The sequence below is a fragment of the Dipteris shenzhenensis genome, chromosome 26 (assembly GCF_047967505.1).
Source record: "Dipteris shenzhenensis isolate YYH24624 ecotype China chromosome 26, Dip_SZ_1.0, whole genome shotgun sequence".
NCBI lineage: Eukaryota > Viridiplantae > Streptophyta > Polypodiopsida > Gleicheniales > Dipteridaceae > Dipteris > Dipteris shenzhenensis.
This window is the reverse complement of record NC_141621.1, coordinates 50,378,214-50,403,672: the sequence shown is the minus strand read 5'-3', so window position 1 is coordinate 50,403,672 and position 25,459 is coordinate 50,378,214. Positions and strand designations below refer to the sequence as shown.

General features: G+C 46.4%; 1 protein-coding gene across 2 annotated transcripts in view; it reads right to left on the bottom strand.

Moving 5' to 3' along the window:
- Positions 1-840: 840 nt before the first annotated feature.
- LOC147885228 (uncharacterized) overlaps positions 841-25,459 on the bottom strand; it is a 93,275-nt gene continuing 68,656 nt past the window's right edge. Inside the window, exons 7-10 of one of the 2 annotated variants that reach the window (XM_087397475.1) lie at positions 16,421-16,485; positions 2,385-2,519; positions 1,395-1,995; positions 841-1,163 (exon numbers count right to left, since the gene is read on the bottom strand). In XM_087397475.1, coding sequence (XP_087253601.1) covers positions 1,136-1,163; positions 1,395-1,995; positions 2,385-2,519; positions 16,421-16,485 — 829 coding nt within the window. In that variant the 3' untranslated portion in view covers positions 841-1,135. The remainder of the gene's footprint in view (positions 1,164-1,394; positions 1,996-2,384; positions 2,520-16,420; positions 16,486-25,459) is intronic. The other variant, XM_087397476.1, reaches the window with a different exon arrangement.

Here is a 25,459-nt window from a genome sequence, read left to right as displayed (position 1 = left end):
GGTATTTCCATTAGTCATGTTAAGTGCAAGCTATTTCCATCAAGGGGTTCTTGATCATGTATATCCTATTTTGTTTGTTTGTACACGATGTTATAGTGTGGCAGAATGCACATGCATGCAATAACTTTTGCTATGCCATGTTATGCTTATACATGTGCTTGTGTTTGTGCTTCCACATTACTAGGTCATGTTGGACAAATTTCCGATATGTGTTCATTTTGAAGTACCTATCTATCTGCCAATGTGTGAAATCAAGCAAGCTTTTCATAATAGAAAAGCTAAGGTAGGGGTAGAAGCCATAAATGAGAAGGCTTATATGAATAGAAAAACCATTTTATCTATCAATAAGCTTCATTGGTTGTTGAAACGACAATACAATAAAACTCACACACTCCAAAATCCTTGATTCGCTTGCGTCAAGTATGCTAAAACCACTCATTGGCTTCATATTCCATAGACGCTGCAAAGACTTTGATTTCTTTAGCCGAGTATAACAAAGCCCCCCATGGGCTCCATATTCAATCTCTAATTTCCCTAATAAGAATTTATATTTTTCCATCATAGTGAGTTCTCACTTGCCTCATATGGACTGCAGTTTAATCTTGGGGGGGGGGGGAGGAGAGAGAGAGAGAGAGAGAGAGAATGATATTAGATCAAAGCAACGTAGGTGCCTTGGAGGATGGGTTTGCTTTCAACAAATCTCATTGCTTGCAGCGAAAAAAATGGAGAAAGAGAGAGAGTTATCTTAATGTCCTCAAAAGAACAAAATGATTTAGGGGGAAAATGAGATAGTCAATACATCAAATCCTTCACAGAGAGTGTATGAAATGCCTTTGATGCTAATTTAGAAGCAGATCTTCTTTCTATTGCTAACGTAGTGGGCCAAAACAACAAGAACTAAAACACTCCTTGCATGAGTTTACCATTGGGCTTAAGTTTAAGGTGCTATCTCCTATCTGTAGACAGCGCATTTACCCTCTTAGTCTAGCTTCCTTGACTTTAAGAGTTAGAGTTAGAGAGAGAGAGAGAGAGAGAAGCAATTGAATATACATGCTTATCAGCATAAGTTCTCTATTTTTACTCGAGGAAATTCTTCAGAAATCTTCCGAGATTTTGAAATGCATGTGCTCGCTGGTCATACATTGAAGTCGTCTTCTGAATCACTGTAAAAAGAGGTCAGCTTATTAGTTGCATAGTACCAGCACATTGCCAAGGCAGAAAGGCTTTGTGCAAAACATACTGCCAGTTTGTGTTCGCAGGTTTGCGTCTGGGCGTGCTGTGCAGAGAGGCGGGAGGGGGCACACGTGATTCTGCTGCATATATTAAATTCAGATATGCTACATATGTTGTACATGTGTGAGAAAACAGACGGACAAGTAGGTTACTGGTCACACCTGACCAAAAAATCTGCTATCTTGAAATTCTCTGGCTTTAAAATCCTCAGAGCTGGTCCTCTCTCCTGCACACAGGATGATAGTGATGGGACCTTCTTTTCTACTTGAGCAGAAGCAAACGGGGTTGGACGCATTTCTATACAAGGAGCCTCTAATGGTCTCAGTAGGTTCTCCAAGTGACACTCCGTCTGCGAAGCCAGATGTGAGCAAGACTCATTCCACAAAGAAAACTTGTCAGGTTCGTTGTATATATCAGGAGTTGGAGGTGACATTACGAGTGTGATTTCTTTGCAGTCTTCCATTGTACCACCCAAAATAGAGATGGGGGATGAAGTCTTCACTTCCTCACAGCAAGGCTGAGTTGTCTCTAAAAACTCAGTAGATTCATTTACATATTCAATTTGTTGGCCATCACATGAGAGGTCCATTGCTTTCATTTGTGTGATAGAAAAGGCCCGACGATGTGTAGCATAGAGTTTTGCCTCTTCCTTCAAAGAATCCACCAGATTAGGCATTGGCAAATTGGAGAGCCTTCGTTTGAGATAACAAGCCTTTCCATTCTCTGCATTTGCAGCAGATGAAGACTCACTTGGAGTGGGAGCTGCACAAAGTTTTGATGTTAGCAGAGTAGGATTGATAAAGTATACACTAAGGAACTGGACTCATATACTCGTCAAGTTCAGAATTCAGTCAAATCATAAAGGCACAGCATGTAAGTAAACACATGTAAGTAAACATTGGTAGAGGAGCAACACAAGATACCAAATCAATGACAGCACAACACATGATGTGCAGGAGTGAAGATTCCCAGTGTGATATACAATTATAACAAAGTACTACCATGAATTAGTTAAGTTTGATCCCAATTGAGAGGCATAGTTGTACTCTACGGAAGAGAATGAGATGTTAGCAAGATGCTTCCCATTTCATCACAATGCTACTTATCACACTTGTACGTCAATCAGATTTGTCCTGTAGCCTGAAACGTACATTGGAGCCATCCACGTACAGTATTAACTGACTGTTCCAACCGTTTGGGGCTAATTCTTTGTAGCATTTCTTCTGTTAAAGCTGCTCTCTGTTCCATTGAATGATACAGATTGTTTACTTTCATCTTTTCATGTTCTGTGTGACAGAAAGGAAACAAACATTCAAATCTCTCTCTCTCTCTCTCTCTCTCTCTCTCCCTCCGTCTCTCAGATTCCTGAATGCATATATCTAGATGAATCCAGGAAATGCCCAAACTCATCCTCTCATGAGAGTGACAAGGCTGAAAACCATAACTCCATCACACATAGTAGGGTCTAGCTACTACGACATCCCCACCAACATCATCAGTGCTGAACGGAGGGTGTAGACAATAGTATAAAACATATGCTCTCACACATACAAATCGACACACCCACACATACTTGAACGGCCATTTATACAAAGGTCTTCCTATAACAAAGGCGAGCACTAAAGGAGAAGGCTAATAAAAAAATAGTCCACATTCTCTTCCTTCAAGCTACAACTGCTTGCCAAAACTAGAGGATTTCATTTTAGTCTCTCTCAAACGAGCATTTCTAAGCAAAAAATGCTTCTACAACCTAGCTGCTAGGACAACACACCACTTAAGATAGAAATTTTCACAATATCAGCAAGTTGTAATATGAACGAACACTTCACCAGGTGAAATTTGTGTGTTTGCTAAAATGGTGGGAAATTATATATAGAGAAATCCAGGAACATGCCCAACTCACCCTCTAAAAGCACAACACAGTGCAATTTCAATCTCATGACAATCACTCACAAGGTTGAAACCATAAACTCCTTGGATTCCTGAATGCATAGCACAAAGGCAAATTGAAGTCGGCAGCTTAGCCTATAATCTTCTAAGCTTCAAGATGTAGATAGCACTATGACAGAATCCCTTTTCCAACGGTGCAGATCCATGGCATGACATACAAAAGAAATTATGAGTTTTGGCAGTCAGAACATGGACATCTATGATTTTCACAACAATACTATCAGCTGTGTCATTAGCAGTCAAATATTAGCATATCCCATGAGACTTCCAACACTGACTTACAGTCTCAGCTAGAAGGAATGGTACCAAACCAAATTGTAAATTGTAACGTTGAGTATGTAGGGAATTACACACTAGTCCAAAAATGAATTGATTCCAAGCAGCAATAGCATTTGTTTAAGCTGCTCATCTGCCATTATGATTTCCAAAAAACCCTTTGCTGCATATAATGCACCTTACGAACAAAACCACCTCCCACCGTCCTTGTCAACCAATTACCCACATTTGCTGCAATAGACATACGACCTGGGACAAAATCTCAACATGCTTAGCATATTCATGCACTGGATCCACTTTCATCAACCTCCACCATAGTTCCAACCGTAGGAGCAGGATCCTCCCAATCTTTGCGTGTATCTTAGCCACGCAGTGAGTAGGTGAAAATCAGAGGAGAGCTGGCGATAGCAGCAAAGGAGATGATGGAGGAGCTTGAAATCGGGCTTAACAGAGAATCATGACAGCAAGGAAGGCTCAAGACTGGCTGCACAGAGTTCGAGGGAGCTTCAGCCTTCACAAAACCCTAGACTGCAGGATAGAGGGTCCAACAGCACATAGGCTGGTCATGACAGCAAGCAGCAGCGCATAAACCCCACGCAAGCAGCATGCGATCCAAAAATGATTTGTTTGGGTGTGGAAGGCACTGCGGGATTTGTGGTAGATGAACCAGAAGTGGCAGTAGTTGTGGCTGCGGAAGCAGCGGACGCATGTCCTAGAGACACATATCTAGTCTTGGATCCAGATATAATACCCTGCAAAATTCCTGGAGACCAACAGGTGGTGCACAAGTACGACTACATGAAATAGTTGGTCAGTGGCAAACATTCCGAATGACTCATCGCTTACCATTGCAAATGAAAATCTCCAAAAAGAAAGTGACCTGAAAATGTCAAATCCTCAAGGCTACAATGCAATGAGCTGGCCGCTCAAGAGTGGACTGCAAATCTGCAAGTGTCAACTCAAAAATAACAGCAATGCTCTACAAGTGCAAATGCCACAAAGTGCACTAAAGCAAAAATGTAAAAGGCTGTCCCCAAAGAATGCCCTGCAAAGATAGACTGCAAAAGTGCAATGTCTGTCCAAGGAGAACAACCCCCTGCAAAGGGATGCCCTGCAAAGGTGCTGCACAAATCGGCCCCAATGTATGCACAAATATGCTCCAATGGACTTGAAATTGACGTCCCCAAAGCACGAGAGCCAATGTAAGATAACCGGAGAAAAAGCCCCAAATTTTTGTAAGCTGACTGTGTGAAAATGAGAAGACATCTTGCTAGGCTTAAAAAGGCAATTTTGGCAAAAGCCCCGAATTTGGAGAGGGCAAATATGCCAAAACGAGGGCACATGGGAAAAGGCCCCAAATTGTGCTTCAATCCTGCAAATGTGACTACTAAATATAGCAAATGTCTGCAATCTCACTCAAACTGAGTGGAAAAATGCCTGCAAATCTGCCAAAAGCCTTGTCCTTTGCAAAATTGAAGCCCAATGTGAAAAGCCCCGATTTCTAAAGGGAAAATTGCAAGAAAGGAGGGCAAAAGCAGGAAAAGCCCCAAATTTGTCTACAAAATCTGTAAAAAAATATACACAAAAATCCCAAAATCTGACAATCGGGCAGGCACAAAGTCAAGACTATTGACAAAACCTGCACAAGAGACCAGTAGTAGAACTTGTACGAACTGGTTCATCAATTGTATGGACAGCTTCGTTAGTCTTACAGAGGATGAATGGGTGAGTGTACGTGCGTACAACAAATTGTACGAGAAAACATATGGACAAACGACATATTATACAGGGTGATTTCACAAAAGCGAACGAAAGAATTTGCAAGCAACCACGGATAATTCAACTGAACATGCAAACAACCTATATGGATGCAGTTCTACGGATGATGAGACTGCTCTGCATAGACGAATTCAGTTTGTACGGCAAGCTGCAGTGACGAGGTGAGCAACAAGGGCGGAAATCTATATGTATGGCAGGTTTTCAGATGCAGCAGTGTATGGCAGATTTGAGTGAGAAATCTGTATGACAGATTTGGCTTTCATGATCTGAGCAACAAATCTAAGCGCAATGTGTACGACGCTTGAAGTGCTCAGCTGGATGGTGGCACAAATCTCCACTTGAAGCTTGAACACTGTTGGGGGAAGACATGCAAGTGCAAAAACGTGGCTTTGATACCATTGTTGGGTGTAGGGAGCAATGGAATGCAAGAGTAAGCAATAGCTAAGCAAACAAGAGTACTTGCAAATGGATAAAGGAAGAACAAGTGTGGCCACTATATGGCCCCAAAGTCAACTAGTTGACTAGGACTAGGACAAAATGTCCTAATAGCATACAAGGCCATATCAGGATTGTTGATTAAGACTAGGACAAAATGTCCTAATAGCCTATAAGGCCATATCAGGCTAGGTGCTAACACTCATTACACATGAGATGCCATAAACTCTAACACCCTCTCTGCAGTTCATGGTGTACAAATGATCTAAGAAGCAAGGCGATGAAGATGCAACCATGAACCCTCCAACAGTGCGAATACTGGATTCACCTCAAAGAGAGCACCTGACAGCTCGGATCCTTCAAACACAATGCCGTCTCAAACAGCAAAGAGTTTTCCTTGGCTTTGATTTCCCATACTAGTCTACAAGTAACAATAATCCTTTCAAATGTTAAGAGCTGCAATCAGCCCGATCTCCTGCCCACATGCCCTCTCTGGCTCTGACACATGGGGGAAGTTGTTCCTTTTTGTTAGAAAGCGGGTGCTATCTAGAGTCCCTAGAGCAATTGCTGCCTCCGGTGTACCAGACTGCTCTGCAAAATTTCATTTGGATAGATACGTGTTTCTAAAGGTTAGAAACTTTAGAAACGTGAGAAACCTGCCTTAAAATTTAGGGCTTTTGCCCAAAAATTGTATCTTGGGTTAAGGTCGACCGCTGTACATCGTACGGCGCCATTTCCAACACCTCGAGCTGCTCAACGCATGAAACCTGCAATCCCGTGTGCCAATCTTGGAGCCTTGTGTGCTTTCAGCCTGCCCTCAGCAAAGTTTTGAGTACTTGCCTTGGATTTTGTATATTGTATGATGTATCATGTATGTTCTAGTAATAAGTGCAATGTGCATGGGCCATGGCACATGCAGCATGATACATCTCAGTATCTACTATAAATTACTAATAACTAATAAGATATCTTACATATATATATATATATATGTATGTATGTATGTATATATAATTTATTTATTTATACGTTTCTAAAGTTTCTTAAGTTTAGGTACTTGACCCTAAAATGTACCTAACGTTTCTAACAACCACACTGCAGATGAATTTGACTTTGTATCGTCGGCCTAAGACTTGCTTTTGTTCTTGGACCGAGAATCCTTGACCAGATGCCCTCGCTTTCCACACGCATAGCACCATTTCCTTTGTACTTCCGAGTATGCCTCACCACCATTAGGAGACTTCTTCAACTTACCCTGAGGTAGGAGAACCAATTCCTCTTCTAAGAGAAGGGAGCATAGGTCATTGAAATCCAGTTAACTTGTCGTGACCTGGCACCGCAACGCTCGAACAACCATCTCGTACTTTGGTGGGAGCTTGGTGAGGATCAAGGCAGCCAATTGAGAAGAGGTTATTGAAGCATCCATTGCTAGAAGCTGGACATGGATGATATTCACCTACATTAGGAATGGCTGCATAAGGCGACCTTTAGGAAATTCAAGATTCTATAGTTGCCTCTCCAAAGTGACAGCCCTCACAGATGATTAAAATCCTTGGCATAGATATTCTCCAATTTGGACCACACCTCTGAAGCACTCGTCAAGGTCTACAGTGCAGGAGAGACCTCTTTCAAAATGGTCTACACCATTGCAGAGTGTGCCTTGTAATTGCTCCTACCAATCCTGTAACTCTTCTAGGAAAGCATCCTCACGGTTTGCATCCAATGGATGGAGCTCCATGGACGCTCATGCTTTCTCTTGAATCCCCCAAAGGCTCTTGTGAATGACTCAAATCTACATGTTCAGCTTCCAATGGGCATAATTGATTACGTTGAGCTTGTCCCCCTTACTCGTACATGAGGGTCCCATGGAACCACTCCAACCTCACACACGCCCCTGTTGATTCTTGAAGAAAACAGCCCTTTGACTAGAGAAGAAGAGAGGGAAGGATGGATGGGGTGTGGGAGAGAGGAAGAGGCTGCCTTGCTACCGTCTTCAACATAATGTTGACCCCTCTGCTGTCCATGCCTTCGGCAAGCTACTTCGAATAGACTCCTTTGACCTTTGCCTCAAATCGCCTTGTACCAGCTGCATCAATCATAGATCAGCCCCTCGATTTGCCTTGAGATCCATGTCACAAATGCCCGGACTACATCAGCTCCGCGCTCTCTGGGTCCCTAATTGACCTCGACATCTAATACAATGTGAAAGAAGTGCATGTATGGAAGCATGTGATAAAAAGAAAGAAACTTGTATGCGGGCCTATGAGACAAAGTACAATAAAAAAAGTAGCTAATACAAGCCACTGTGGGGTGAAGCAAAGGGCTCACTAAGGCACTTGCTGAGTACTAAGCTAAGCTAAAATGAAAATCTCCAAACTCCAAACTCAGACATGTAGAGCTAGTGCTCCAAAAACATAGCTAGGTGCCATAGTGGCTCTCCGATGAGACACAAAAATGTCTCTTTCTGTCTCTGTCGAGCTGTCTCATTGTGGTGGGGGCCGTGGTCTCCGTGATCTCTCTATCCGATGGGCCATATCAAGAGTGATCCTCAAGTAGCCTGATAAAAGCTTTCCAAGTGCCTACTGTGTAAGCGGGGCCTCTCTCCCATTTAGACCACTGCATGTAATGGGAAGTGCCCAGTGGTCTGGCATGCTCATCAAGAATACTATCATTCCAAATGATCGGCTGCCTATCAATCTCTTCAACGGTAGAAGGTGGAATCCTTCGAAGAGTGTTCCTGAAGCTCCCCCAAGCTTTCAGGATGGCAGTCATGAAAGGAGAGGCAAGAGATCTGAGAGGGGTGGAAGTGAAAATCTAGCGGGGGCTGTTCACCCAATCATCTCCCAAGGTTGGTGTGCAAGCCTGAATGCGTCCAAAAAAGAAATCCTTCCAAGGTTCCTGCCCAGGCATGAGGTTCCACCACTCCGCGCCATCTCTTCCCACTGATCCATGCTGCCCTCATGTCAGCTATCTCCTCCTCCTCTACCCCACGGCTAATATAGATTTTAGTGACACGTCGCTGTGCTCAATCTATCTCATATGGCACTATCACATCATACAATCTGATCTGCTGCAGTAAGTTCGCCGCATCTCCATCAGATAGAGGCCAACACAGACCTGGTCATGGAAGTGGATCAGCCAAGACAGCAACCCGAAACCGTGTCCCTCCTGCAAGGGCAGTGGTATTGTCCACAATCTCATAGTAGGTGGGGCAAATGCATAGGAAGTGCTCCTCTATCTCCACCTCTACCAATGAGCATAGCTTGCAAATCTGTTGCTCTCTAGGTGTGGTTCCGGCTCTCCCTACCTCAATCCTTAGCTGATGGGACGAGATCCGCATTTGCTCAATGGCAATCCTCAGTGCTTGTGAGACGCGTCTGTCCTCTAGATATTGGGGCCTAGTAATCACTCCATCCTCCGACACTCTTAGAAAGTGATCATGGTAGAATTGGATCTTGGTGGGAAACTCTTGGTTTCCACCCAAATTCTATGATGTATACAACTGGAGTAGATCCAACCGTATGATACTTTTGATCTCATCTCGCGAGATATGGAGGCCTGGGGCATCCAGGCTCGACTAAAAGGGGGGAAGCCTGCCCATCTGGATATACATGTGCACCAAACTGTGCGAACCCCACCCACATATAGTCATCTGGATGGCTCTAATGCCAACCTTGATAGCCTGCAACTAGGCAAGGCCCACACCCTATGAAGGTATGTCACTGTCTGAAAATTTATATCAACCTGACGTGGTGTCATAGCGAACTTTGCTTGTATAATCTGATGTGGGACCAAGGGCTTACTCCAAATCATCTTGGATCCCAGTCGCTTGTAGCCTCTCGAATCTCTGCCATTCGACCACCGATAGATCACTCCCATAGAAGGGCGCTGCATACATAGCTGTCGGCCTCACACTGAAAAGCCATCCCTTCATCCGGGGGTCCTAGAAGTGTGCGTGAAAGCACTGTATGTGGCTTTAATCACTGAGAAGGCTCATGTAGACAAAGACACTCAATGATATCAAGAAACAAGGAGGGAAAATATAGGAGGAATGAAGGAAAGAAAAGGCAAAGCGTGACGAATGGGAAAAAGAGAAAGCAGGATGGGAAAGCAGCCTCCAAGACAAGGTACATGCACTAGGGACTGAACTACAGCAAATGAGGGACATGCAAGTAACCTCAAAAGGGGGCTGCAAAGCCATGGAGGAACTTGAAGCAGAAAATGCAACTCTCAAGAGGAAAATGGCTGCAATGCAGGCCACAATGAATGGCAAACATGCTGAAATTATACAACAGCTCACTAAAAAGACAGAAGAGATGCTTGAATGGACAGCAGTGGTTTCTTAGGGACTACCAGGCAATGATGGGATATATATGGGAATCAGCCCATAGGAAGGAGATGAGGGAAGACAGTGGGATACGGGGGTTGGGAGGCGTGGCTGTCCTTTTTAGAGCACACCTGAGGCCTCATATCTATGATTCGGAGAGAGGAGCACGCACGACATATGTAGATGGATGGGTGGTAGCCCCTGTCACTGGGGGAGGTGGCTCCTGCTGTTCCTCCTTCAAGGCCTCTCGGTCAACCCTGTCCCTCTCTCTGCAATTGGCCCTCTACTTGCGGCGCAACCTGGGTCCAGTCCCCTTCTGAGGGGGTAACCCATGGGGTCTGAGACTCCTGTTGCTCCTGCTTGAAAGGGCGCTGGACTTGGGCCTGCTGACTCTGCCTGCTCCACGGGGGTGGGGGGGGAGGCATTCGGCCATGGCCATAGGGGCAATCTCTCGCAAGGTGATCCATCAATCTGCAACGGAGACACTAGCCTGGTAACCTAAAAATCTCCACTCGCTGGCGAAGTGTACCCCCTTCAAGGGTCTCTAGAAGAATCAACTCTGGGAGGGACTCTGGGGTCTCAACCACCAGTCTGATCTCATCATCTGCTACCACCGTTGCGGCCAAATCTGGCAGAGACTCGAGCACTGTGCCAAATGCCCGACCAATGGAGGGGAGGATGGCTATGTACTCCTTTGGGAGCCTTGGGAAGCGAAGCATAATCGGGAAGCAAGGAACATGGTGTGTCGTGTCCATGTCCTCCACTGTAAAGCCATGGTACCACGGAAAGAGGTACACCAGATGCGGGTCAAGGAGGATGGGGCTCTGCTCCACCAGTGTCAAGGTTGTATCAGGGGAGCTCAGCTGGATGAGGAAAACGCCTCTCCCATAGATGGTCACCTCCTGAATGTGGTCGCCCTCTAGTGCCAAGCTCGCTTGGATCCACTCTTGCACCTGTCGCCTTGTGGGTGTGAGGCCCACAATTCTACCTGTAATCGCCTTGTCTTGAAGGGACTGAACTACTTGCTGAACCTGTTGTTTGTCGGCTGGAGAAAGAAGGACGTTAACGGCTGTGGGATTCGAGGGTACTGTCATAGAGCCCCTCTGGCCAGACCAAAGGTTGCCACCAAGATCCTCTTCCTTTTGACAAACACGAATGCTCCTACTGCTGGTGAAGAAAGGAGGTAAAAGGGGAGGTGCGGCGAGGGGAATGGACAATGCGGGAGGGTGGAGGTGAAGAAGGGGGAAGAAAGGGAGAAGAGGAGGGGGGAGGATGAAGAAGCAGCGGGGGGAGTCAGGAAGAGGGCGGAAGGGAGGTGGAGGGGGAAGGAAGCTCAAGGGGGACAGAGAGGAGGCGGGAGGGGACGAAAAAGGGAGGGAGGTGGGGGTGAGGGAGTGAAGGGGCGGGAGGGCGATGAAAAGAAGGCGGGGGAGAGGAGGAGGAGGTGAGCGGGGAGGTGGAGCAGAAGGCGGAAGGGGAGGCGTAAGCGGGGAGAGATGGCGAGGCGGGGAAGGCGTCAATAGGAGGGTAGAGAGGCAATGGGGCGGAGCGGCGGCCTAGGTGGAGGGGAGGCGAGGCGAAACAGCAGCCGAGGCGGGGGCGGGGGTGAGATGACAAGGAGGCGAAGGGAAGGCTAGAGGCGGGGTAGTGATGACGGGTAACGGGAGTAGGCAGGTTCATGACTGTCCTCGGATCTTATAGTAGGCAAGGCAAGTACATAATGTGCATAACCTACGAATCTGTTGCTCTCTAGGTGCGCATGAGGCACTGCTTGCCTCAATTCTTAGGTGATGGGACGAGACCCACATCTGTCCGATGGCAATCCTCAATCCTATGAGACCCGTATATCCTCCAACTATTGGGGCTTGGTAATCATTTCATCCTCTGATACTCTCAGGGAGTGATCGTGGTAGAGCTGGATATTGATAGGGAGCTACTGGCTCCTACTCCAAGTCCTTGATGTATAGAGCTGAGTTGATCTAACTGTATGATACATTGATCTCATCTCGCAAGACTTGAAGGGACGGGACATCCAAGCTGTACTGAAAGGGGGGAGGCGATCTATCCAAATATCCTGACTGTCAAACCATTTGGATATGAGTACCAAGATGTGCTAATCCTTCTATCGACTAGTTGTCTGAATGACTCTAATCACAACCTCGGTAGCCTCCACCTTGGCAAGGCCCAATACCTTGCGAAGATATGTCACCGTATGAAAGATGGCATCAATCTGAAGTGGGTGTACTAGAAAAATATGCCTATATGATTTGATGAGGGACCGAGGGCTTACTCCAAGATAAGGGCTTACTCTGAATCATCTTGGATCCCATAGTCACATGTAGCTTCTCGAATCTCTGCCACCCGAGCGCCAATAGGTCACTCCTCCAGAAGGGCGCTGCATATATGGCTATCGGTCCCACATGTGTATCAAATAGCCATCAAAGGGGGGAGGGACTGAGCGGAGTGAGAGAGGGGGAGAAGAAGGAGACAGCGAGACAGGGAGGAGGTGGGCTATTGGTCTTATAAGTATATAAAATGGCCATTAAGGGGAGGGGGGGGGCTTGATTCGAGGGATACAGTAGAAGAAGAGGGAGGGAGAGAGGGGGAGAATAGGAAGAGGGAGTGGGGGTGGGGAGGGCTTGATTCAAAGGATACAAGGGGAGATGAGGGAGGGGGAGAATAGGTGTTGGAGCATCAATGGAAACATGGTGTGGACACAAGATGAAGAAAAAGCATGTTTATTCATAAGAGAGATGGCCAATATATAGGCACTAGTTACACTCCATGTATGACATCATATGTGAGCTCAGTAAAGCATCTAGATCCACAAATTTCTCCCAGTATCTCTCAATCACACCTACTAGAACCTTCTACCACCTAACCTTGTCACACTAACCAACACACAACCCTTGTACCCTTAGGTACACCCCATTACATCAATTTGTCCTTCATTCCCCCCCACAAATTGATGACCTCATCCCTCAGCAGTAGTACATGGGATGCTCCATGGCTTGCCCACCATCATGTGGCAACACACATGGCCCCAACCTGTGACTCACTCCTAGGACTCTTGGTTTACAACTGGAAGACTGGACAATGACTATGCATGGGAAGTCCCCATAGGTCTAACAAGGTAAAACTCACATAAGACTGACAATCATTTGAGGGGGACATCCCAGGGCAGAGAACCCTTATTGACCACACAAAAAAATTCTAATATTTTGGAGATGTTGGGAAGATTCCCCCCTTGATAGCAATCCTTTTTCGACGTCGTTTCCATGCTATCATTGTGTCTCGTCCACAAATGTAGAATGATATATTCAATGGGGTGCATATTCTTGACCACCATGTTGATGTAGATGAAAGAGTCCAAGTTGATGTCCAAATGCCAATGCTTTGGAGAGGCTCATGAATCATATGTGGTTTATCCTTCATCTTGGCATCGCAAAACTTTTCATTGTGCTTTGAGAGAGCTTTTTGCATTCTAGTGTCCATCTTACTTTTGGCTTGAGTGTCCATGAGGATAGATGAGAGTTGATTTGGGCACTGTCTACTCTCTTACAAGTAGTACTTCTTAACACAAAAATCCCCTTAGATGATGACTATTTCTTTGCATACATACACTTTGAAAATATGCCAAACTGAAATATCAGTCAAACATTCAACTTTCCAAGACTTATGGCTTAATGAAAATGATCAAACACAGTCAAAATACAGTAAACTGATCTTCAGAAGTAAAATCCCCAATTGTATGTTGACTGGTCAACTATCAAAGTCCAAAGATATAAGGAAAGGCTTGCAGACACAGACTGAATCTAGAGGATGAAATTCAACCAGCAGCAAGCAGCTTTGAGAGGGCTCTCTAGGGCAAATGAAAGCCTGATTTGTGGGCAAGATCCAGTAGCAAAGAAAGCCGGAATAGATGCGCAGGTCGACAGAGAGAACAGCAACAGATCTGGCCGAAAATTCGTCAAATGCGCCTTGAATACTGAAGCATATGAGCTCAGATTTGAACTAGACGTTCCTCACATTGTTGCCCAGCCACAGCTAGGAGGAATTTCGGAATGATGCCCTGTAGCAAGAGAATGAACAGCAGAGAAAATCGGCGACGTTTTTTTAGAATGCGCCTTCTTGGAGTAAAATGTCGAGGCATAGACTGGTACAGACAGTTGCCCTGCTGCGGGGAAGCTCCAGTTGCAAGGGCTCAGGGAACGGTCAACTGTAGCTCCCGAATTTTACCCTCCAAGGTCTGGCTCAAATTGGGAAAAATGGGTGTCGGTGGAGGAGGATGAAAGTGATGAAGAAGATGAAGCTAGGGGCTAGGGTAGGCTCATGGAGGCTGATAGGGCTCTGATACCACATGTTGGAGCATCAATGGAAACATGGTGTGGACACAAGATGAAGAAAAAGCATGTTTATTCATATAAGAGATGGCCAACATATAGGCACTAGTTACACTCCATGTATGACATCATATGTGAGCTCAGTAGAGCATCTAGATCCACAAATTTCTCCCAGTATCTCTCAATCAGGTCCATGATTCTCTCAATCACACCTACTAAGAACCTTCTACCACCTAACCTGGTCACACTTACCCACAACCCTTGTACCCCTAGGTACACCCCATTACATCAATTTGTCCTTCAATAGGGAGACAGCGAGACAAGGGAAAAGGGGGGCGGGGGGAACTGATTTCAGGGATAGAGGGGGAGGGAGAGGCAGATAGTGAGAGAGGAGGGACTAAGTGGAGGGAGGCGACAGCGAGAGAGGGGGGGAGGGGTGAGCAGAGGGAGAGATGGGGAGTAAGAGAGGGGAGTGGGCTGAGCGGCGGAAGAGGGGGGGAGGAGAGGCTGACGGTGAGGTGGAGGAGAGGCAAGGGGCAGGGCTGAGGCGCAGGAAAGGGGCCTAAATTAGATTAATCAACTTAATTTATGTGCTATTTAATGAAAATTTGAAAGCTAATTACATTAATCAACTTAATTTATGTGCTCTTAGAGAACTAATTAGGTTAATTAGGCTAATCAACTTAACTTATGTGCTCTTAGAGAACTAATTAATGAATTTTTGAAAGTTAAGCCATTATGTGCCCTTAGAGAACTAAAAGCTAACAAAAGAAAAGAATGTAGCATATTTGAAAGTTGAATACCAGATAATTATATTAACATGTGAGATCAAAAAGCAAACTATAGGATGAATGTATTACACTCAAAAGAGAGAGTGCATTGGAGGGGAAGGAATGGGGATGTATCAAAAGTTTAAATGAGAGATTCATCAACGAGGACCTTCCGTCATCTATAGTCATTAGTGCCCAATAACGAACCCAAGAGAAGAAGAGATCATATCCCTGCATGATAGGATGAACCCCAAACAAACCAAAAGCACTTGCCAAAGCAAGCAGTGGGGGATCGTGCCTGTAGACGTTGTTGTAGAAACAACAAAAAATCAAGAGATTCTGGGCAATGCCAAAAGAGATGAGGCATAGTCTCCCATGGGGATAGACATTGTCCGCACACACAAGCGCGCACATACATGCACTAGTGCGCACGCGCATGCACACATTTGTTGATTGATTTATTTATATTTATATTTACATTTATATACCCCCCCACCCCACCGAGAGCACATGGAGATAGCACATTGTCGAGGCCATGACATTCAAGACAGATATAGCAGAGACCCTGTCTGCTAGACCCATAGACTCTTGAGCACAGAAGTTCATGTTCTGACCTTATATATTGGACCCACCTCACAGTATCACGATGGCACAAAGCTTCACAATGTCCATGAATGTTGCTGACCGAGGTGAGCACATCATCATGCCAACAACGGATTATTGTTATGCTTCACAAGCACCAATATGCTAAATGGATCTGGGAAGGGCTCGCAGAAAGCTTATCTCCCCGACAACAAGCACATAATTCTACATAGCATTTGATACTCTCTCTTACTCAGCTCCTTGGGGAAAGTGCTAGGCATTGCTAGTTCCCTTGCTGTTGGGAGGCCTGTTTGACAGTCTCATTTTGCAAAATTTAAGAAAGTTTCCTCTCCCCCCCTTCTTTTGCCTTGGAATCCTAACATTCTCAATATCTTACACCATGGAATTTGACTTACTTTTTAATCAACACGACTTTGTTGTGAAAATTATTTAGACGTGTCCTCTTTAACTCACATGGTGGTTGTGTGATACTCTTATAGACTCTCCCATATGATTCTACAAGACTTATTAAAATTATTGGATGCTTGATTCATTATATTCTTATTCTTATGAGCAGGTTGAAAGCAACAAAATAAACTGGAAATGCGTGCTTGTAGATTGATGCAGTTTTGGATCTAATTTTCTTACTAGTGGACACTCTTATTCTCCTATTATTGAAATTGAACGTTAATTGATTATACCACAACCTATGCTTAACTCCCTACCGTTTCTTGAAGAATGAATAATTTCAGCACATTGAGGCTCCAAATCACGGGTTGGCCTTGAAGTACTGCACGAAAATGATACATGTTGTCCTAAAATAAAGCTTGAACATAAGATGAATCATGCAAAAAAAGGTTTGCACATTCAAAAGCTTTGATAACACAAAAAATATGAACAGATTATTTGTTTTCTGTAATTAATTGCCACTTTTGCTAGAACTTAATGGCAACATCTCAAAACCTGTTTGGAAATTTAGAAAGTAAAATTTTGGCAGTATTTATCATCCATTCCATATAAATTATAGGCATACATGTAATCTTAGAGACTTTGTGGGTATCTGTAGCATGATTGATTCGAAGCATGCACCTAAATGATAGGTGCGATTTCAAGCTTTCAGGGCTTTTGGAATGCTTTGAATTGTTAGGTGGTGCATTCCTGCTGCACTACCAAAAAGAAAAAACTCAGACAACACCCTGAATCCTTCTCGGCCCTCTCATCCCCTTTTTCCCTTTGTGACCCCTCCCTCAGCTCCAGCTCCCTTCATTCTCAGCCCTCCTTATCCCTCTCACCCCCTTCGCTTCCCAGCCCTTCTTCATTCTCAGCCCTCTATGCTCTATCATCCCTTTGCCCCCGCCTCTCTCAAGACTCAGCCTCCTTTCCTTCCCAATGCTCCCCCTCGAGTCGCAGCCATCACTCCCCCTTTGTGTGCCCAACCTATGTGCATGCACTGCCCCAACATAACCCTCGTGGTCTCAGACATCCTGGTGCCACAAGGACTGTCACTCAAACTCGTTCCTACCCTCATGGCCTTCAACATTCGGGTGCCAGATCAGGGGACCATCACTCAAACTCGTCCTTACCTTGGGAACTAGCCTGCATGAGGCTGCCTAAGAGATGCTACAACACTCGTCAAGCTCCCCATTGATGGTGACCCTATTCCTATGAGAGAGGTCCCTATGTTAGATCCATGGGTGAGACGGTTGTCACTGTCCTCCTGTGTAGGGCATGTTTCTTAGAAGCCCTACCATAGCAGGATCTTCCATGGTTTTGAGCCTGGAGCCACACCCCTGACACTTAACTTCCCCAATATACCTTTGCTCATCATCTCTAGAGCAATAATACCCAAGCCTCCCTCTGCCTCGGATGAAATTAGCATCTTCCAAGCGATCCCAGCCTTGCTATTCTATGCGCCACCAAAGCTTGCCCACAAGGATTTTGCGCACCAAGTGCCTGAAAGCACGAACAAGAGAAGATATACTAGGCTATCACTAGAAGGACCAATGAGGCACGAACAAGAGAAGATATACTAGGCTATCACTAGAAGGACCAATGAGAGTCTGTCCAAGCTCTAATAGAAGAGCTTGTCTGAACAATCTCTAACATCAGGGCAATCTGCTGCTCTGCTGGAATACTCAACCCACCTGACAACCTAGGTAACTCCATGTCTGCCCCCGCGGAATCAAATGGAAGCTACGCTCAGCACGCCATTACAACCAACTGACTTAATCGAGTTGGCCTTGGCTCCTAGAGCCAATTAGTACTCCTCTAGGGAAAATCGAATCCTCTCTAGACTCTCGGATGAGCCCTCCATAAACAAGATTGTCATTTGCCAACTCTGATCTCTTGCCAAAGCAGGAGACACCCACCGACCAAGACAACCACTTGTGAATGGAGAAAATACACTAGGGCTTCCACCACAATTTTTAGAAAAAAGGGGGAGGGGCTAGAGGACAACCTTCTTGCTAGTGATGGAGAATATACCCTAGTGCCTCCACCACAAAAAGGAGATAGAAGGGCCTAAAACAGCCTTGTCGTACTAAGCGGGAGAGCGAGAAGACCTCCCCTATGTGCCCTCCAATGAGAGTTTGGCTGGAGCTGCCTATATAAAGGGCAAAGATCCCCGCACCCATTGGTCCAAATAGCCTAATCTCCGCATGGTGCCTTAGAAAAAGCCTAGTCCACCCTGTCATAACTTATTGATATTCAACAAGCAGACCGCGAGAGGCTGGGCCTCCTCCCATTCTCAATCTATTGTGTTTAGAATGCTCCTCTCATGCATCAAATCCATATGGGTGCCGCGGATTATGTTAGGGGGTGTGGACTATAGATATATAGAGAGAGAGAGCCTCAAGCTCAAGATGACCTTACCTAACGCAGTGTCCAATAATGGGATCGGGCACCACTGACACATGCCATCCTTCTCCCCCCCTTTTGGTATCAAGCAAATCCAACCTCTAGAAAGCGATTGGGCGAACAGCAGGCTTGAACCGAAGATCTCTTAAGAAGCCAAATGTGAGAGAGTGCATATTACTCCCAAAAGCAACCAAATAATACATGCTCGCAAAAGTCTATTCTCATTCTTTGGTATTTGTCTGCTAGCCACTGAGAGGTTGGCTCTTGCTCCCTAAGCCCTAAGTCTCTTAATAGAGACTAGGTCTCTCTCTCTCTCTCTCTCTCTCTCTCTCTCATGCCTCAGATATCCTTGTCTTAGGGGTACAAGACGTCGCGGCTAGATCCTTTCCCATGACACGATCCACAGCGCATGCCACAGTTGGGACGATGTCTCAAAATCCTTGGTATGATGACGAGTGCAAACAAATGAGATCTTACCTTATGCGTGAGCAAGCCTTGGGCCATCTCACGACACGAGGCCCAACGGATTGCACAACAACCGACACATCATAAGAGGCGGGCTTTCCTCACACACAGGATGGAGGAGGTGATAGGATTCTTTCGCGGTACCCTACCATTGGAGGGGAAGCCGCCTATCCCCATCACAGGAGAAGCCGCCTATCCGCATCACAGATCCAGGGGTTTGGCACACCTATGCAAGCTGATCTATGATGTCCCGATGCAGACACCGCCTAATATGTGGTCCATGCCCAGGCCCACCACATGTCACTTACACAGAATGTTCAGGGGGTGCTCCGCCGACTCCATAATCGGAGAGCTCAAGATCATGAGGGACTACGGACAGAGTATTTGGCACATGTGTAGGAGGTCCTAGCTACGATTTTAGCAAAGATGTTCAACCATGATGTATGCCATGGGTTCCCCTCTACTTGGAGCACTACCATCACTGCGCCCATACACAAAGTAGGAGACCCCATGGACATTGGGAACTATCGCACCCTTATGATTGCCACACTCCAACCAAGATCTAGGGGTCAATACTACAGAGGAGATCAGCAGCCATACAGAGGCACATGGGCAGCGCACTCTAGGGCATGCAAGTTTTGGATGACAACACTCCACCCTTGACCACATCTTCACCTTGAGGGCCATCATCGAGGAGGAGAAATCAAGGCACCAGAATGTCTATGCTTGCTTTGTAGGCTTTTGGAAGGCCTTTGACACTCTCCCACGTTCTCGTATGATTAGGAGGCTTCATGAGATGGAGATCCTAGAGGTCTTGATTTGGGGAGTCATGAGTCTATAAGAGTCCGTCAGAGGGAGCGTTCGAGCCCCGGGAGGTATCTCAGACTAGGTTGAGAGCACCATTGGAGTGACGCAGGGATGCCCTCTTCCACCGACCCTCTTTAGGCTCTACATTGACGAGATCACATCCTTCATTGAGCGCCTAGGAGGCGAGGGATCACTGTTGGCCGACTTGATGATACAAATATTGCTATATGCTGATGACATAGTCCTCTTATCATCTTCAACAGAGGAGTTGCAGAAGCATTTGGAGGCACTAGAGGCATTCTGCAAGGAGAGAGACTTGACAGACAACCTTGGAAAGACCAAGGCCATGATCTTCAACACCTCACGTGCTGTGCTACACCGACATTGCTTCACTTACTAAGGTAAGCCAGTAGAGATAGTTACAGTCCTACACATATTTGTGGCCAGTCTTCACAGGGCCAGTTTACTGTATGAAACACGCAGCGGATGCCCGACTTACACAAAGACAGGAAGCCTTGGACCGCGACTAGAGAGGCACTGCTTCCAGGCTCACTTTTAGGACCCATCGACAAAGAGCTGGATTTTCGACACCCGAGTGAGACCGACGGCCATGTATGATGGAAATGGGGAGAAGGTGAGAGACACATGACTGGAGACGAGTTGAGGCACGAAATGATGTAGATTGATTTATTAATCACAGCAAGTACATAGCCTCTTTTATAGGCTGGGCAAGCCTTATAGACACCTCATAGATGAGGTCACACACAAGAGAATCTAGATCCTATAATCTAGGTGAGGAATAAAAATGAGGTGGCACAAGTGGCCTCAAGACTCTTCACACTCACACAACTGTAGGACATTCCTAAGACTCTAGGACCACACACACTAGGACTCCGATTCCAACAAACCCCCCCTCGGAGCTAGGGTGAGAGACTATGACATCATCCAGACTGTGCATCCCAGGCAATCTCAGAGGCTAATAGCTGAGCATAATTCAGAGGTTGAACCAAGCACTCTCATGGCTTAGGTGTCAACATGATCAGAGACTCAAATCTGAGCATGGATGCATGACCAACTCATAGGTCTAGGGAGTACACCAACATCCTGGAACTCGGCCAGGCCTGATAAAGGAAAGACATAACAACCCCCCCTGTCTCCTAACTGGGTACATGGAAGTAAGTGGAGCCTTTTATAGGACAAGGCACACAAAATGACAAATTATTACAACATTTTAGGGGGACTACCCCAGGCAAAGTACCTAACACACATGACTCTAGAAAGCCCACTCTTCATCTATCACCTCAGGTCCAAAAGGTGTAGCTTCATCGTCTTCGTCCTTGCTCTGCTCCGCAACCAAATTCTCTAATTTTTTCCAAACGTCATTTGCAGTCTTATCAAAATCCACATGGTGGATAAGGTTGTCAGCTAAAGCTAGGCCAATGATAGCCATTGCTTTATCATTTTGAATCTCCCACCAACTGATGCTATCATCATCACTTTGGGGTTTTGGCTCCTTGCCATTGGTGATATTCCATAGCCCTTCTCGTATAAGAAGAAGCCGGAGTTTCGTCTGCCAAGTTGGGAAATGGCTCCTTGAGAATTTCTCGATGAGCGAGGAGTTTTTTATGCTATCCATTGGTGGGAAGTTCTTAGCTGTTATTACAGCCAGTGTCTAAATCCCTTACAATGTTTACTCAAATTTCAAAAAGGGCCCAAATTTTACATGGTAGAAGCTTCAATTATGCCAAAGGAAGACAAAGAACAGAAAAGCCCTAAATTTTAGGGTTAGGGTTACTGTAAAAATTAGGGTTTGCAGAAAATTGGGGCTTTTCAAAATTTCCTAGAGCATAATGTTCTAGCAACACTAGGGGAGCTTCAGATCATAAAAGCCCCAAAAAATGAGGCAAAAATCTTAAAAAAAACAAAATATCTCAGACGGACTGTCTGCTGGCAGCTCCATGGTTGGCGTCGTCGCAGGTCCAGTTGCGTGGGAGCAGCAGGTTTGGTCGGAGCAGCAGGTGTTCACGTCGGGTTCACCATGGAGCAGCAGGTGCAGAGACTATATGGTGCACAGGGAAGGAGTTAGCGGGCAGAGTGGCGCAGCGTAGAAGATAGCGTAGAGCAGAAGCAGGAGGAAGATTCGCAGGATGGCGCAGGAGAAGAGTGGCGCAGCAGAAGCGGGAGATTTCGAGGCTATACGGCGCCACAAATCTGTTGGGCTACGCCCGCGCAGGTTCGGACCCTGCCGTCGACGCCACAGCAGCAGCATCAGCGTGGACAACGTAGATTTGCAGGCGGCGAACAGGCTGTACGGGCTGTTGTACGATAGGTACGGGCTGGTGTACGGTGATGCTGAGGCTAAAGAGCAGTCGATGGTGAGGCTTGGGTAGGAGGTAAGGCTTAGTCAGGGAAGACCCGCTCTGATACCAATTGATGGAAATGGGGAGAAGGTGAGAGACACATGACTGGAGACGAGTTGAGGCACGAAATGATGTAGATTGATTTATTAATCACAGCAAGTACATAGCCTCTTTTATAGGCTGGGCAAGCCTTACAGACACCTCATAGATAAGGTCACACACAAGAGAATCTAGATCCTATAATCTAGGTGAGGAATCACATGAGGTGGCACAAGTGGCCTCAAGACTCTTCACACTCACACAACTGTAGGACATTCCTAAGACTCTAGGACCACACACACTAGGACTCCGATTCCAACAATGTACGCAACACCTTTCTAGGAAGTGAGCTCTCGATAGTAGAGTGGAAGAGATTTGAGCGGCTACAGGTAGTCATGGGTTTCAGGATGATTCAGAGTAAGCCCTCAGTCCCACATCAGCTAGTACAGGAAAAGTTCGCCATGACACCTCTCCAGGTTGATGCCATCTTTCAGACAGTGACTTACCTCCACAGAGTATGAGCCCTGCGTCGCGGGAAACTTCCAAGGCTAGCACTTGAGTCTGCCATATGACTATCAGAGAGCAGGACTAATACATGGTATGCACGCGTCTATGCATGGTTTGCTAGCCACGGTATCCCCATGGACCGGCTGCCCTCTCTCCAGTACAGCATGGACGCACCACCCGAGTCGCTCCCTTGTGGTGAGATTAACCGCATCATGCGGTTAGATCTCTTCCAACTCTATAAATCTCCGACTTGGGGGCGGACCAAGAGTTCCCCACCAAGGTCCAGTTCTACCGTGACCATTTCTTGAGAGTGTCAGAGGAGGGACTCATTATCAAACCCCAATACCTTAAGGACACAAGAGTATCGCATGCATTGAGGATTGCTATTGGTCAGATGTGGGTCTCATCACATTTGTTGGGGATCGAGCCAGGGAAAGCCGCAGGCATACCTAGAGAGTAGCGGATCTGCAGATTATGCACACTGGAGACAGTTGTGACAGAGGACCCTTTCCTATGTGTCTACCCAGCCTACTATGAGATCCGAGGATGCTATTAGTGTCACCTTCAGGAGGGGCATGGCTTTCGCCGACTCTCCCAACTGATCTACTTCCATGATCAGGTCTATATTGGACTCTATATGATTGAGATGAGACGACACAGAGACACGCTACTATGACATATCAAACAATAGCATGTACTGACAATACCATAGGGCGTTGACACAGACCGGTCACATAGACATGTCATAGACTTCTATGCATTCGAGTCGACTCTAGGACACAAAAGGAGTGGAGGATGAGGCGGTAGCAGATATGCGAGCAACGTGGATCAGTAGCGAGGGGCGATGTAGTACGTGACCGACCAGGGGATGCAGAGTCCACACAGGATACAGAGAGCGATCGGGCATGCACGATCGTGGTTTGACCCATCTCCACCCTCCTTGGAGATCGCCCGAGATGAGGCATCACCCTTGATGTTTCTCTCCCGATACAGAGGTCAAGGAGAACACGCCCTCTGCCATAGCAAGAGACATCCCAACAAACGCAAGTCAAGGATATCTTCACAGCCCACTGACGAGCTACCACAGTGCCAGGTTTCGGCTACTACTCAGCAAGGGCCTTAGCGAGCCCTCTGCTTCAGCCCGTGTGGCTTGTATAAGTTTTCATTTGAATTTGCTGTACTTTATCCCATAGGCCAATGAGGCCTTTCGAGGACGTTAATACAAGAGAGGATCCCCGCATGGTTCCGGAGCTAGATGCTGTAGAGATCAGGATCCTGAGACATTCTGCAGATGCCTTACCTGTGATAGCATACGGGCAATTTTTACTGGAGTTGGGAGCAATCCATGATCTCATCATCTACAATGGCCATCAGAGATGGCCATCATCTAGGGGGGTCACTTGTTTCCCACATGGTGGAAAAAGCATTAGCTTTTGCTGCGCGAATACATGACCTCACAGTACCCCCTCCCCCACTCGGAGCTGACCACTCATATCTGGCCTTCCGTATCTATGTTACTATGGTAGTCACATAGAGAGCTCCTACCACTCCTGCTCGTACCCAGATCCACTTTGACAATGCCCTCGACCCACTATATGTGAGTCACTGAGCCCGAGAGCTTCTAACCCTACTGGGAGATGATATAGACCTCGCCCACGCCTCGGACACCCTTGCCTCAGTAGTACAGGATGCCGCCGCTAAATCCTTCCCTACGACCCGATCCACACGGGCCTGAGATGGGAAGATGCCTTAAAACCCTTGGTTTGATGACGAGTGCAGAGAGGCACAAGCCCACCTCACACGGGAGCAAGCCCAGGGTCAATTGACTTCATTTGAGGCACATCGGATCTTCTGATGGTTGACATGTCGCAAGAGGCGGACCTTCCTCACACACAAGATGGATGAGATCATCAGATCTTTTCGAGGAGGAGACCCGACCAATGAATGGGCACTTCTTTTGGAGGGGAAGCCACCCATTCCCATCACTGATCCAAGATTGTGGCACACTTATGCATGCTCCTTATATGATGTTCCGATGCAAGCACCACCGGATATGTCCTCTATGCCCAGGCTCACTACCTGTCACTTGTTCATCACATAGAATGTACGGGCTGCGCTTCGCTTCGCCGGCTTCATAACCAGAAGTCAAGTGTTGTAGAGTTGGTGGTACTTATCCGACTCCCGCTTTGTTTGTGTTGAGAAAACACTTGAAATGACCTCTTCTTCCTTCTCTTTTAAGCTTTTCTTCTTGTATTTATGCTGTAAACTGGTACGCTCCATTTGGGCTACTTATTTTGAGTGGATTGGAGCTCTAGATACCGTTATAGGCGGTACTTGATGGGTGGATCACCCCCTTAAAAAGCTTGTTCCAATCCGACTTTCCGTTGGGGAGAACCGGGGGGGTCTCTTTTTCCCACGGTTTAAGGGTTTTAAGGGTCTATTCGCACAAGGGGGGGGAAGTCACCCCGTTAGGACACCCCATTCCCCGTCCAAAGACCAAATCAGAGAGAACCCTTACCTCTTAGACTCCAAAATCCACAAGTTGCGTTCCAGAAAACTTGGCTCTTTCTCCACCAATCTGGCTCTTGCTCCGCCAATAAAAAACAGTCTGGCTCTTGCTCCGCCAATAAAAACAGGATGGCGCCTTCCCCCTTGGCGAAGCGTGGCCTTGCCATGTGGCGCCTTTCGTGCCACTGCGCTCTTTCGTCCGCTGCGACGCCTTTCTTGCCA